This window comes from Ranitomeya variabilis, chromosome 1 (assembly GCF_051348905.1).
Source record: "Ranitomeya variabilis isolate aRanVar5 chromosome 1, aRanVar5.hap1, whole genome shotgun sequence".
NCBI classification, from domain to species: domain Eukaryota; kingdom Metazoa; phylum Chordata; class Amphibia; order Anura; family Dendrobatidae; genus Ranitomeya; species Ranitomeya variabilis.
In genome coordinates, this window is record NC_135232.1 from 259,385,403 (window position 1) to 259,401,130 (window position 15,728).

General features: G+C 42.5%; 1 protein-coding gene across 3 annotated transcripts in view; it reads left to right on the forward strand.

The window, feature by feature from the left end:
- Positions 1-15,728, forward strand: part of ARVCF (ARVCF delta catenin family member) — a 1,196,801-nt gene that overhangs the window by 1,167,718 nt on the left and 13,355 nt on the right. For all 3 annotated transcript variants that reach the window (XM_077293391.1, XM_077293392.1, XM_077293393.1), the window contains 4 exons: positions 6,726-6,918; positions 7,834-7,945; positions 10,383-10,473; positions 14,106-14,159. In XM_077293391.1, coding sequence (XP_077149506.1) covers positions 6,726-6,918; positions 7,834-7,945; positions 10,383-10,473; positions 14,106-14,159 — 450 coding nt within the window. The remainder of the gene's footprint in view (positions 1-6,725; positions 6,919-7,833; positions 7,946-10,382; positions 10,474-14,105; positions 14,160-15,728) is intronic.

Genomic DNA, 15,728 nt, shown 5'->3' on the forward strand with positions numbered 1-15,728 from the left:
AACGATCACTAACAGATCACCATACAGTATCATGTTATCAGCACATCTACAGTTTACACCGGCGATGTCCTGCTGAGAACAATGATTTTTATTCCAGCATAAACAATCCAATCACCCAATGAATATGCAGCATATTGCTTGTTTAGTATAATACACCCCATACTACTCCATATATTATAATGTGCACCACAGTCCTCCATATTGTAAAATGCACACCCCATAGTCCTCCATATAATATAATGTGCCCCATAGTCCTCCATATAGTATAATACACTCCTCATAGTCCTCCATATATTAAAATATACTCCTCAGTCCTCCATATAGCATAATATTCTCCTCACAGTGCTTCATGTAGTGCACCACTATAGTCATCCATGTAGTACAATCCGCTTCCCATAGTATAATGCACCCCATAGTTCTTCATATAGTATAATGTATTCCCCATAGTCCTCGATACAGTATAATTCAGCCCACATATAGTATAATGCAGCCACCACCACATATAGTATAATGCAGCCACCACCCCACAGAGTATAATGCAGCCACCACCCCACAGAGTATAATGCAGCCACCACCCCACAGAGTATAATGCAGCCACCACCCCACAGAGTATAATGCAGCCACCACCCCACAGAGTATAATGCAGCCACCACCCCACAGAGTATAATGTAGCCCCCTCATAGAATATAATGTAACCCCATCAAAGCGTATGATGCAATCATCCCTCATAAAATCTAATAAAGCTCCGTCACAGTATATAATGCAGCCCCCCATAGTATATAATGTACCTCCCAAATATATAACACAGCCACTTAGTATATAACACAGCCTCCCCCATAGAATATAATATACCCTCATAGTATATAGCACAGCCCACATAGTAGTATATAGCACAGCCCACACAGTAGTATATAGCACAGCCCACACAGTAGTATATAGAACAGCGATGACGCGCACCCGCTGTGTCAGAAGCAGAGCGGGGAATGATGGGAGAGGGAGCATCAGGTGACGCTCTCTCCTCTATCATTGCTTTGAACTGTACCGGCAGACGCCGGTATAGTTCAATGCGGCGGGGGAGTCTGCGCTGGTGGCAGGCGGGCCCCCCTGCCTTACAGGGGCCCCATAGCGGCTGCGTGACTTGCCACTTGCTGGGGGCCCCTGGGGGAGGGGGGGCCCCAGGCAGCTGCCTAGTCTGCCTGCCCCTAACGCCGGTCCTGCATAAGATACTCCATACAGATATTTGCACCATACAATGCTCCACAAATGCTGATTATGGCTCCGTAAGATGCCCCATAGATCCATTTGCCCCATATGCTATTGCTGCGACTAGAAATTATATATATATATATATATATATATATATATATATATATATATATATATATATATATATATATATATATATATATATATATATATATATATATTATACTCGCCTCTCGTCGCTCAGGCCCCCGGCACTTGCTTTAGTCCACCGCTGGGCGCCGCTCCATCTTCCTCTACACTGACGTTCAGGCAGAGGGCGGCGCGCACACTAATCGCGTCATCACTCCCTCTGACCTGAGCGTCACTGCAGAGGAAGATGAAGCAGTGGAATGCGGCCAGGTGAATATCGCGCACTGCTCCTGGCGCAGTCCCTGCTTCTCCGGGCGCTGACAGCTTCTTCCTGTATTGAGCGGTCACATCGTACCGCTCATTACAGTAATGAATATGCGGCTCCACCCCTATGGGAGTGGAGTTGGGTCCATATTTATTACTGTAATGAGCGGTACCATGTGACTGCTCAATACAGGAAGAAGCTGTCAGCGCCGGAGAACCAGGGACCGCGCCAGGAGCAGGGGAGTATGATGAGACAGCTGCCGCTCCCCCTCCCCTGCCGACCCCTGGGAATGACTCGAGTTTAAGCCGAGAGGGCCAATTTCAGCCTAAAAAAATGGGCTGAAATTCTCGGCTTATACTCTAGTATACACGGTAACTAACCCAGAGCAGGAGAACTTAACTTTGTATCATAACAAACATCTTAGCAGCTGCAGCTCTCGCAGCTCTGCTGTATTGCAACACTACCTGTGAGATGGAAAATTAAGCGGTGAGAGGACACCTGCAAATGTGTCAGTTAAGCTACAGACAGACTGCCAATGCGATCTTCGGACTGGCCATTGGCTCTCCTGAACCGAGCGTGAAAGCATGTATTTCTATGAAGCTGTCATGCTCAGGTTGGGCGATCCGAAGACCAGTCAAAGAGAGCGGCCATCAAACATCATGCTTGTAACATACCTTTTCTTTATAATAATTTCTGGAGACAGATTCTCATGCAGATCAGTATCAGGCCATAGCACTGAACAGCTTATTTACATATAAGAAAAATGTGGATTTCTTTGGAATAAGATATCGGATCGCAGATATCAAGGTATTATTTTTTTCAGGTCCTGTGACCTGAATGCCCATATAAACCGTTTAAGAGGGTTCATCCTACTGACAGATTTTATTTTAATATGCATAGTATGATAAGCTATTAAAATGTCGGTTAGGCAGTGGAATATATATCCACATGCATAATTTATCGCATATAGATATAGCGATATACAGTGGCTTGTGAAAGTATTCACAAGCCCGCGTCCCCTTGGCATTTTTTTCTGTTTTGTTGCCTCATAACCTGGGATTTAACTTTTTTTTGTTTTTGTTTTGTTTTTTAGTTAGGGTTTGCATCAGTTGTAAAAAACATACGTACAACTGTGAACATTTGGTTTTCTTTTTATTGTGAATTTATTGTGCATCAATAAACAAATAGGTCAAAGTTACTTAAAACTTCAGTGCGCATAACTATTTACCCCCCTCAAGTCCTGTACTTTTGTAGAGCCTCCTTTGGCAGCAATTAGAGCTACAACTAGCTTTGGATAAATCTGAGTTTTCCTCTGGGATTTTTGCCCATTCCTCAAGGGTAAAACTGCTCCAGCTCCTTCAAGTTAGATGGTTTCCTCTGGTGAACAGCAATCAGATTCTCCACTGTATTAAGGTCTGGGCTTTGACTTGGCCACTCCAGAACATTTACACGTTTCCCCTTAAACCACTCGAGTATGCTTTGGGTCATTGTCTTGTTGGAAGGTAAACCCCTGTCCCAGTCTCAAATCACTGACAGACTGAAATAGGTTTTGCTCAAGAATATGCCTGTATTTCACACCATTTCCCCCTCAACTCAGACCATTTTCCCTCTCCTTGCTGCCAAAACAACTTCCCGACAGCATGATGCTGCCACCACCACCATGTTTCATTATGGGGATGGTGTTCTTGGGGTGATGAGCTGTGTTGGTTTGGCACCAGACATAGTGTTTACCTTTTGTGGCCAAAAAGTTCAATTTTGGTCTCATCTGATCACAGCACCTTCTGCCATGCATTTGGGAAGTCTCGCAAGAAAAAAAAACCTTTAACTTACACACAAAATTGTAATGCTCATAACAAGCATTACAATTTTTGTGTGTAAGTTAAAGGTTTTGTTTTTTTTTTGTCCGCTCTTCCATGAAGGCCACCTCTATGGAGTGTATGGTTTATTGTTGTCGTACGGACAGATACTCCAGTCTCGGCTTGGGATTTCTGCAGCTCCTTCAGAGTTACCTTTAGTCTCTGTGCTGCCTCTCTGATTAATGCCCTACTTGCACGGGGTGAGAAGTTTTGTTGTGGTACCATGTTCTTTCCATTCGATGATAATGCATTTGATGATACTCCGAAGATCATCAGAAATTGAGATTTTTTTTTTATAACCAAACCCTGACTTGTACTACACTGTGTGCAGAATTATTAGGCAAGTTGTATTTTAGAGGATTATTTTTATTATTGATCAACAACTATGTTCTCAATCAACCCAAAAGAATCTTATAAATATCTATGCTTAATATTTTTGGAAGTTGGAGTGGGTTTTTTTTAGATTTGGCTATCTTAGGAGGATATCTGTTTGTGCAGGTAACTATTACTGTGCAGAATTATTCGGCAACTTAAAGGGAACCTGTCACCCCCCAAAATCGAAGGGTGAGGTAAGCCCCCGATGTATCCTAAAAGATGAGAAAAAGAGGTTAGATTATACTCACCTGGGCGGTCCGGTCCGATGGGCATCGCGGTCCGATCCGGCGCCTCCTGTCTTCATCAGATGATGCCCTCTTCTGGTCTTCACGCTGCGGCTCCGGCGCAGGCGTACTTTGTCTGCCCTGTTGAGGGCAGAGCAAAGTACTGCAGTGCGCAGGTGCCGGGAAAGGTCAGAGAGGGCCAGCACCTGCTCACTGCAGTACTTTGCTCTGCCCTCAACAGGGCAGACAAAGTACGCCTGTGCCGGAGCCGCAGCATGAAGACCAGAAGAGGGCGTCATCTGATGAAGATAGGAGGCGCCAGACCGCGACGCCCATCGGATCGGACTGCCCGCCCAGGTGAGTATAATCTAACCTCTTTTTCTCATCTTTCAGGATACATCTGGGGCTTATCTACAGCATTCCAGAATGCTGTAGATAAGCCCCTGATGCCAGTGGGCTTACCTCACCCTCGATTTTGAGGGTGACAGGTTCCCTTTAATAAAAACCAAATATTTCCATCTCACTTGTTTATTTTCACCAGGTAAACCTATTTAAATGCACAAAATTTAGAAATAAACATTTCTGACATGCAAAAACAAAACCCCAAAAAAATTAGTGACCAATATAGCCACCTTTCTTTATGATGACACTCAACAGCCTTCCATCTGTCAGTTGCTTGATCTGTTTACGACCAACATTGCGTGCAGCAGCCACCACAGCCTCCCAGACACTGTTCCAAGAGGTGCACTGTTTTCCCTCCCTGTAGATCTCACATTTTATGAGGGACAACAGGTTCTCTATGGGGTTCAGATCAGGTGAACAAGGGGGACATGTCATTATTTTTTCTTCTTTGAGACCTTTACTGACCAGCCACGCTGTGGAGTAGTTGGAGGCATGTAATGGAGCATTGTCCTGCATGAGAATCATGTTTTTCTTGAACGATACCGACTTCTTCCTGTACCACTGCTTGAAGAAGTAGTCTTCCAGAAACTGGCAGTAGGTCTGGGAGTTGATCTTCACTCCATCCTCAACCCGAAAAGGTCCCACAAGTTCATCTTTGATGATTCCAACCCATACCAGTACCCCACCTCCACCTTGCTGGCGTCTGAGTTGGAGTGGAGCTCTCTGCCCTTTACTGATCCAGCCTCTGGCCCATCCATCTGACCCATCAAGAGTCATTCTCATTTCATCAGTCCATAAAACCTTTGAAAAGTCAGTCTTAAGATATTTCTTGGCCCAGTCTTGACATTTTATCTTAGGTTTCTTGTTCAAAGGTGGTCGTTTTTCATCCTTCCTTACCTTGGCCATGTCCCTGAGTATCGCACACCTTGTGCTTTTGGTTACTCCAGTAACGATGCAGCTCTAAAATATGGCAAAACTGGTGGCAAATGGCATCTTGGTAGCTTTCCGTTTGATTTTCCTCAATTCATGGGCAGTTATTTTTGTGCCTTTTTTTGCCCAACACACTTCTTGCGACCCTGTTGGCTATTTGCCATGAAACGCTTGATTGTTCGGTGATCACGCTTCAAAAGTTTGGCAATTTCAAGACTGCTGAATCCCTCTGCAAGACATCTCACAATTTTGGACTTTTCAGAGCCCGTCAAATCTCTCTTCTGACCCATTTTGCCAAAGGAAAGGAAGTTGCCTAATAATTAAGCACACCTTATATAGGGTTTTGATGTCATTAGACAACTCCCCTCCTCATTACAGAGATGCACATCACCTGATTTACTTAATTGGTAGTTGGCTCTCAAACCTGAACAGCTTGGAGTAGGACAACATGTATAAAAAGTATCATGTGATCAAAATACAACTTGCCTAATTCTGCACACAGTGTACTCGACAAGTTTGTCTCTGACTTGTTTGGAGATCTCCTTGGTCTTCATGGCATTGTTGGTTTGTGGTCCCTCTTGCTTAATGGTGGTGTGGCCTTTCAGAAAAGGATGTGTATATACTGACATACCATGTGACACTTAGATTGCACACAGGTGGACTTCCTTTCACTAAGCATGTGACTTATGAAGGTAATTACTTGCAACAGAAATTGTTAGGGGCTTCATAGCAAAAGGGGTGAATAAATATTCACATGCCAAATTTTAGTTATTTGATCACACTATTTAGTGCTGATAGATGATACACAAATCGGATTAGAAAAATATTTAAACACGCAGGTGGTAGTGTAACAAAATAGATAAAAAGCCAAGGGGGTGAACACTTTCGAAAGCCTCTGTCTGCCTTCTATTATACCATCTCATAGAGAAAAATGTACTATATCATTCTATATACTTCACGTCTATGATTTCTGTAAGGTTATTCGGCGACTGCACTGTTATGTAGCTGCAGAACTGAATGGAGGCAAACATTTTCAGCTCTAGATTGATGTAGAGCATTTTTCTTTTTTCTGTGCATTACATTCACATCACATAAAAAGGTAGATGCCAGGTTTCCAAGCAACGTAAGGGAAGCCAAGGCTCGAAAATATAAATAAGAGAATAGCTCAGAGAAGGGAATAGTCTTGAAATCCATATTTTTAGAGTAGGTAAATATTCATATTGAAAGCCGTGAAGGATTGTCTCATTGGCACATTGCATGAGATGTTATGACTAAGTACGGTATATGACCTTTTGACCTAAATCAAGTGGCTTGCTTTATTTTATTTTTTTCCTTTAGGAAATTATGCCATGGGACAGCTGGTCCGAAACTTGCCTGGAGGGCAACAGCGTCCTGCTAAGAATCTGGAAGAAGACACTGTGGTTGCTGTCCTGAACACTATCCATGAAATTGTCACAGACAGCTCTGAAAATGCCCGTTCCCTCATCCAGACACAGGGAATTGAAAAACTTATAACTATAAATAAATCCAGGTAACTAAAGATAAACCCAGACATGAGAAAAGCAGATGAGTAAAGTTGGCCTCAGCGAAGGCAGACAAAACTTTAGCTTTAGAAAAGGTGGAGAGCACATGAAGAGGAAATAAGTTCAGTATAGAAGCTGTGCTGATAAATACAACTGTACCTTGTATACGCTCATACGTCACTTGAAGCCCAAATTACTGGGAGAGACACTCCTGCAAGTGTAAAATCTGAAATATGGATCAGGCTGGAAGCTGCATATCAGGGGATATGCCGTTAGGTAATGCACTAGCATAATAAAAAAAAATGTTTTCATGTCAAAGATGTCCATAACTTTTAAAGCATGCCCCCAAACATTCATTAAAAGCCTATTATGTTTTGCGTCTCTGTGAGCAAATATAAGATTCTAAAGTAGAATTAATAAATGACATTTAGTTCTGATCATTAGTATTGTAGATTCGGAGAAGATTTTGTAACAGCCTTGACTCGGATTCAAGTAGTCAAAATGTATTAATAATTGGTGGCAGTTTTGTAGAAACTGACCAGGCGGCAGCTCCACTGCATCTGTAGCATGGCATACTGAGAACTTTCTGTTCTGAAAGGCTTCGTATCATAATGCAAAGCTTCTTATATTATTAGTTTTTTCTTCTTTTGGGAATAAAAATAGTATATTTGTACAGAACAGTATAAGCCACAGGGGCGAACATTTAATTGCTGTTACCTGTGCACAAAAGGTAAGAGGGTCCACTAACACCTCCAGAAGCAGATGGAACTGTGCATTATGATGAGCTATTTGACTGCGAAGGGCCCATATATTGCTCTTGCACAGGGGCCCTTTGGTTTCTATGCCTGTCATTATATAGCTATGTTTGCAGTTTGGTGGTGAAAACAATAATGACGTCTTGAATCTTCTGCTATATTACTCAGTCAGTGTCCAAGAGAGGTGAAAGCTGCCTCCCATGTCCTACAAATGATCTGGAGCTATAAGGAACTCCGCAGCGCTCTTCAGAAAGAAGGATGGAACAAGGCAAACTTCCAGGTAAACATTTTTCTTGATGATCTGCTCCTGTTTGTAATTTAAGAACGGAGTTCAAATATACTAAAGTAACACTTTAAAATATTGGCATGATCAAACTGGTACTTTAACAGTCATCTTGCTAGTATGATGTTGCTAGAACAACCCTTACTGTTACAGAAATATGCTGATTTACAAAATGATCTGTTATGTCAGACCCTTTCTACACATTATAGTTTTGTATACTCCATTTTTCTGAAACTGTTGGGATTTTAGATTTAAAGGGGCATCCTGGCAACAAGCAGTTTTCACCGAGCTATCAGTGGGCAGTGTCACCCTGGATATCTCTACTAATCGCCTTTTTTGTATTCGTCTATCTCTGGCAGCCCAATAAAAACGGAATGGGGCTGCAGGGCACTGTCACTTTATTCAAACTGGGGACAAAAGTGTTATGGTTTATTTGTTGGACCCATTGCATTAAAGGAAATTTGTCAGGTCCCCCTTGCCCTCCAACCTAGCACCATTCACTTATGTATTAGTAAATTCCCTGCTTAACCAGCCATGTATAACTTTTTTAGGTGAAAATTAGGTTTGAAAAACATTTATATTTTCCCTGTTTTCTATGCTAATTAGGGCTTTGACCAGTTGATGAGGCGTTAGTTGCCCCAGACTAGTCGGCCCTCTTTCCATGTTATCACACACCTTTGGGCGTGATAACATAATTTGTAGAAGCGGTCTTCATCGCCAGACCCTGCAAATCTCGCGCATGCTCGCCGCTCATTTCGGCAGCATCTCTGCAGACGGGTGTACGCTTCCCGGCTTCAGAACCACACTGCGCATGACCGGAAGTTCAGAAGATGGCTTCCAGTTATGCGGACTGCGCCTCTGAAGCCGGAACACCGTACACCTAGGGGCTGGTGATTTACAACAGCTCCAGTAAATTATCAGGGGCATGATAACATGGACTAGTCCGAGGCAACTAACGCCCCATAGACTAATCAAAGGACTAATTAGCATAGAAAAAAAATTTTTAAACCTAATTTTAACCTAAAAATGTTAGGCAGGAAATGTACTGATACATTAATAAATGGTGCTGGGTTGGAGGGCATGGGGAATCCGACAGGTTCTAGTTAAAGATGACCTCTTTAACCCTTCCCTGCCAAGGATGTAACGTATATATCCATGCAGGCTGGCAAATCAGTCGCCAAAGCAGTATGAGATATGTCCTGCCTGCTATTCGCCATATCTCCACCTGAATCGCAGCTACAGCAGTAAAGTTAATTTTGAAGTTGGGGATTTTAATCTTCAAAGTGAACCTAGAATTGCCACTGTAGTCGCATGTGCCTGCAGCGGTCATTTCCATTTCACAATTTAACCCATGATATTGCTGCTTATGTAGCTTAGTTTTCAAAGTGAAAAAAAATAGAAAATAACTTGCCTTTTCAGCAACATTAGGATAAAATTCCAAAAGTTTATCAATACATATTAAGGGACAGTGAGCAACGCACAGAATAACCGTTGGTGAGCTCAATAGTTCTTAGCAATGGTCTGAAACCATGACTCTCATCATGTGTTAATAAACGTTTGGACTTTTAGCTAATGTCCAATATGAAGCCGTTTATTTTCTTTTCAGTGGTTGCAGTTGAAACGTGCTCCTGTGGCCTCCCAAGTTTCTGCTATTCATGCGTTTGGTTTATTTATTTATTTTACTCACTTATACATCACCATTATTTCCGCAGTGTTTTGCAGACATTGTCGGCAGTGTGCCCACTGGGGATCACAATCTAATTTCACTATTAGTATGTTTTTGGAGTGTGGGAAGAAACCGGAGTACCCGGAGGAAACCCACGCAAACACGGGAAGAACATACAAACTTTGAGTCAGTTAATCGATCCTATGAGATCCAGGTCACTATTTCTTCAGTGCAGTTTAAGACACTTCCTGGTAAAATGCCCCCCCACCATACCCTATTCCTGATTTCCGCCAATGTGAAGGAGGAGGTGGGGAGCTGACGGGCTGCAGGAACAGGAGAGAGCTCCTATTTTTACATAGGATATCATATATAAATGTAGAAAAGGGCAATTTACATTTGATTTTTTTTCTAAAGATAAAAAAATGAAACAAAAGTTGTTTTTTTTTTGTGCCAATTTCAAGAGGGCTCCCAATAATATAATATATATAGAGACTAGGACAGTCCAACTGACCATCTTGTCTCCTGTCAGGAAAATTGAATTTCAACCCACCCGATCTGATTTTTTTTTTTGAAGGGTGGGAAGGGATGGAGTCAGGAGCACCAGAGCAGTCTCATACCGTCTCCTTATGAAATAATTGACTGCGCTAAATAAACAGTTAATCTACGAATCCAAGAAAAAAATGACTTTTATATCCATTTTGTTTTTAGTCTTCAGTCTTAATAATAAAGTTTACTTTTTACGTCTTTGCTTCTATATAAATACTTTAGTCTGCCACATCAACGCTTCCAAAGGGATCAAAGGGTAATGGAAAGTCTGGATTTGATGACAGCACTCTTCCGCTAGTGGACAAAAATCAAGGTGAGAAACACTGTACAATTAAAGTTTATGGTTGAGCCTCAGAAAGATTTTCCATGTTTCTGTGACTGATATTTTTAAAGTGTAACCGTCATTTTATTTTTATTCCATAAATCAATCGTACATGTGAAAAAAGCAACTTTGTTATATATGTTATCAGAATAAGTGGCTCCTCCACTCCCCCCCCCTTCTACATAGAATCCTATCAGTAGCAGCCACCATCTCCTATCTCAGTAAGGGAAAGTCTGTCATCACTGACTACAGATTTTACCTCAGAATCAAGAACGTCTGAGATTTCATAAATCTCATGCACACACATTGGTTTTATTTTTCTGACCGATTTTGAAAACTGCTGCATTTTTGCAAACTGTATGTCACTTATTTCAGCGTTTTTTTTCTGCATATTTGCTGCATTTTTTTTCACCCATAGGAAACAATTGCTAGTGCAAAAAAATGTAGATATCCGTTTTTGGTGCAAAACCTAAGAAAGTTAAATCATGCTTTTTTTGTGCCCACTAAACTTTATCAACATGCACAAGAGACATCAAAAAGTAGCAATAAAAACGCAGCAAAAACTCTGCAAAACCGACTTTTTGTAAGCAGATTCTTTACTGCCAAGAGAGCAGGTTTTGCCTGTGGAAAAAAACATAGTCATTAGAAGATTTTATGACCAGTATTTATTGCCACTAGGCATCTTGCGGAGAATCTCCTCATTCCCACCTTCTATTTCACCCCATCCTGACATTCTACATGTATATAAATATGTAATATATTTGACTCTGTTTATGAAAAGAACCCACAAAAATTACCCAATTCACCAGGTACAGATAGGGTTAATCCTGGGTGCTCATGTAAAGCACTCCAATTAAAATCCATAAATGCTACTTCAGTCCAGGCGTAGGGATAGTGCATAACATCTTTTTTTTGAATATTGAATAAAAACTTTTTGTGAAGGTATAAGATCATGTAAATGAGGTACACAGAAGATTTTATGCTCTATAGCTGGATGAAAGGTCCATTCTTGGCATGTCTGTTATCAAATCTATGAAAATATAAAATAATTTAACCCACACAATTAGCCCCTTTAAAAATGAAATATGTAGAAAAAAAGTATTGGAACTCCAGAGTTGCTGATTTTTGACCCATGCACCTCACTCCCTCAAACAATGCGGTAGAAAGTATGTAAAATGTTGTATTTGCCCTAAAATACACTGCTCAAAAAATAAAGGGAACACTTAAACAACAGAATATAACTCCAAGTAAATCAAACTTCTGTGAAATCAAACTGTGCACTTGGGAAGCAACACTGTTTGACAATCAATTTCACATGCTTTTGTGCAAATGGAATAGACTACAGATGGAAATTATTGGCAATTATCAAGACACACTCAATAAAGGAGTGGTTCTGCAGGTGGGGACCACAGACCACATCTCAGTACCAACGCTTTCTGGCTGATGTTTTGGTCACTTTTGAATGTTGGTTGTGCTTTCACACTCGTGGTAGAATGAAATGGACTCTACAACCCACACAAGTGTCTCAGGTAGTGCAGCTCATCCAGGATGGCACATCAATGCGAGCTGTGGCAAGAAGGTTTGCTGTGTCTGTCAGCGTAGTGTCCAGAGGCTGGAGGTGCTACTACGAGACAGGCCAGTACACCAGGAGATGTGGAGGGGGCTGTAGGAGGGCAACAACCCAGCAGCAGGATTGCTACCTCAGCCTTTGTGCAAGGAGGAACAGGAAGAGCACTGCCAGAGCCCTGCAAAATGACCTCCAGCAGGCCACAAATGTGCATGTGTCTGCACAAACGGTTAGAAACTGACTCCATGAGGATGGTCTGAGTGTCCGACGTCCCCAGATGGGGGTTGTGCTCACAGCCCAACACTGTGCAGGACGCTTGGCATTTGCCACAGAACACCAGGATTGGCAAATTCGTCACTGGTGCCCTGTGTTCTTCACAGATAAAAGCAGATGTGACAGACGTGCCAGAGTCTGGAGACTCCGTGGAGAGCGATCTACTGCCTGCAACATCCTTCAGCATGACCAGTTTGGCAGTGGGTCAGTAATGGTGTGGGGTGGCATTTCTTTGGAGGGCCGCAGAGCCCTCAATGTGCTCGCCAGAGGTAGCCTGACTGCCATTAGGTACCGAGATGAGATCCTCAGACCCCTTGTGAGACCATATGCTGGTGCGGTTGGCCCTGGGTTCCTCCTAATGCAGGACAATGCCAGACCTCATGTGGCTGGCGTGTGTCAGCAGTTCCTGCAAGATGAAGGCATTGAAGCTATGGACTGGCCCACCCATTCCCCAGACCTGAATCCGATTGAACACGTCTGGGACATCATGTCTCGCACCATCCACCAATGTCACATTTCACCAAAGACTGTCCAGGAGTTGTCAGATGCTTTAGTCTATGTGCACACGTAGAATGGACCTCTGCGGATTTTTCCGCAGCAGATTTTAGAAATCTGCAGGTAAAAGGCACTGCGTTTTACCTGCGGATTTACTGCGGATTTTGTGCGGATTCCCCTGCGGTTTTACATGTGCGTATTCCTATTATGGAGCAGGTGTAAACCGCTGCAGAATCCGCACAATGAATTAACATGCTGCGGAATGTAAACCGCTGCGTCTCCGTGCGTTTTTTTTGCAGCATGGGCACAGCGTTTTCTGTTTTCCATAGGTTTACATTGTGCTGTAAACTCATTGGAAACTGCTGCGGATCCGCAGCAAAATCTGCAACGTGTGCACATAGCCTTAGTCTAGATCTGGGAGGAGATCCCTCAGGAGACAATCCGCCGCCTCATCAGGAGCATGGCCAGGCGTTGTAGGTAGGTCATACAGGCACGTGGAGTCCACACACTACTGAGCATCATTTCCTTGTCTTGAGGCATTTCCACTGAAGTTGGATCAGCCTGTAATTTGATTTTCCACTTTAATTTTGAGTATCATTCCAAATCCAGACCTCCATGGGATATTCATTTTGATTTACATTTTTGTTCTATTGTTCTCAACACATTCCACTATATAATAAATAAAGATTTGCAACTGAAATATTTCATTCAGTGATATCTAGGATGTGGTATTTTAATGTTCCCTTTAGTGTAGTATCAATAAAATTAGAGCTTGCCATGTAAAAATAAACCATCAGCGCTACTGGCAAAAAAAAAAAAAAAGAAAAAGTTGAGAGTCCCAGAAAAATGTTAATAATTTTTTTTCTTTTTTTTTTTACTAAGTTCTGAATTTTTTTAAACCTGTAGCATTTAACAAAACTATGTAAATTTGGTATCATTGTAATAATACTGATGTGAAGAGTTCTCTTGCCTGGTAAATTTGAAATGGTACAGTATGCACTGTACACTGAATTAAAATTAATGAATTCAATTTATGCACAAGTGCAGCAAAGTCTCCATTCTGGCAGACATATAGCCTTGCATTTTCTAGAATTGATTTCCTCATGTATTGCCTTAGGGTTTACATTATATTGTAATTCTGCCTTAACTCTTTGCTTTCATGTTGGTTTCTTCAGAACCACTTTGGCTATGAACAGATTTGCCATATCTCTTGTTTACACCTTTTTTTTTTTATAAGTGGAAACCACTTTGGAAGATTTATCAACCATAACTTAATTACACTTTACAGGAAACAAGAAATCTGGAAGTCGTGACATGATTCCCATGGGGGAGCTTGGCCCTGGTAAGCAAACAACGGAAGAGAGGATACGATTCTTAAGAGAATGACCATTAGCTTTTACTCTTTATAAAGTCGTCAAAATTGTCTTCTATTAAAGGGAATCTGTCAGAAGGAGTTCACCTCCCAAACTATTTACATGTGTATGTAGCACTTTCAAAGAGAAGTCCAGCAATACCTTTACATGGCCAGTCCGTTACTCCATTAAGGCCCTGTGGCGCCCCTAGGGGTATTTGCCACAAAAATAGTTATTGACACCAAATACAAATATTAAAATAGCAAGACTGTACTACCATCTCCGGCCAGAAGGGGGAGCTCCAGAGACTCCCCTTGATCTATTCTGGTCTGAGAAAAGGACGGGCAGTTGGGTTGAGGAGCTGAAAGTGAGAGGTCGTATAACTGAACTCCTAACAGCCCTATGACGGATTATAGGCCCATAATACCCATAGTAGGAAAAGCGGAATAGAGAAAAAGGACATTGTGAGAACCGGGTAGCAATAACCTCTACCCAGAATAGGCGCAGAGACGGATACTGGATCCGTGGCTATATTCATTATATATAATACAGCAACCGGAAGGAAGTGAGGTGATATCAGCTTCACCAGGGTAAGACGCAGCAACAGACACAGAGTTCAGCGGTACTCCCAGAGGGGGTAAGCCGACAAAAAGGACTCGGGTTGTCCGTCGAACCAGAGCACAGAAGAGACAGATTCGGTCGGCAGCCAGTTCACAAACAGCAGCAGGGCCATACAGAAACTGCGCATAATAAGAGGTGGAAATCCTGACAGGGTCAAAGTAATTCAGAGTTCTTAAACAGACTCCGGTGACAGTATTGGTTGCAAATCCCTTTTTGTTGAAGTAAACTGGTTAAACGTTTCAGCGCCTCAGTCTTTCATTTGGACAATAGCCATCGATCCAGGATTGGGGTCATCACAGCTGAGAGGACCTGCTGCTGATCAAGTAAGTGTCTGTTCCTTCATGATATCCCTTGCACTGTGCATCGCCTGAGGCCACAGCACCGGGTCAAGCCACTAGTGACATCCCCCTCAAGAGACGGACCTCATTGATCTGGTGCTGGGTACCTCGGTCTCCCGGGCGTCACAACTGGCGTCACGAACAGGATTGGGCCAGCCCGTACACCGGGTATTGTGTGCCGTAATTGGAGTCTGAAACTGTGAAAATTTGGATGAAAAATCTTGGAGATTGACTTTGTTAAAGAAAATCCCGTTCCCCATTGAAAACTATTGAAAGTGACTTTTCTCCATTGGTTATAATGGGGTAAAAATGGCCGCCATCCCCTGATGTAATCATCTCATAACCGTTAGGCACAAAACTGTTAATCGAGCTACGTCATTACCCAAGCCCCAGTCTAACTGAAAAACTTCAAAATCCACCATCACAGAGCGTGCGGCAGTTAGAGGCAGCAGGGGGCGTGTCATTGTCATCCTGCTGCACAGAGGAACGAATCTACATTATCTAGACGGAAGCTGGGACCGGAGGGGTCTGGATTAACTAAGGGGGTACAGTATGTTGCAGCACGAAGACGCCGCAGCACCCGGCGACGCTAATGCAGCT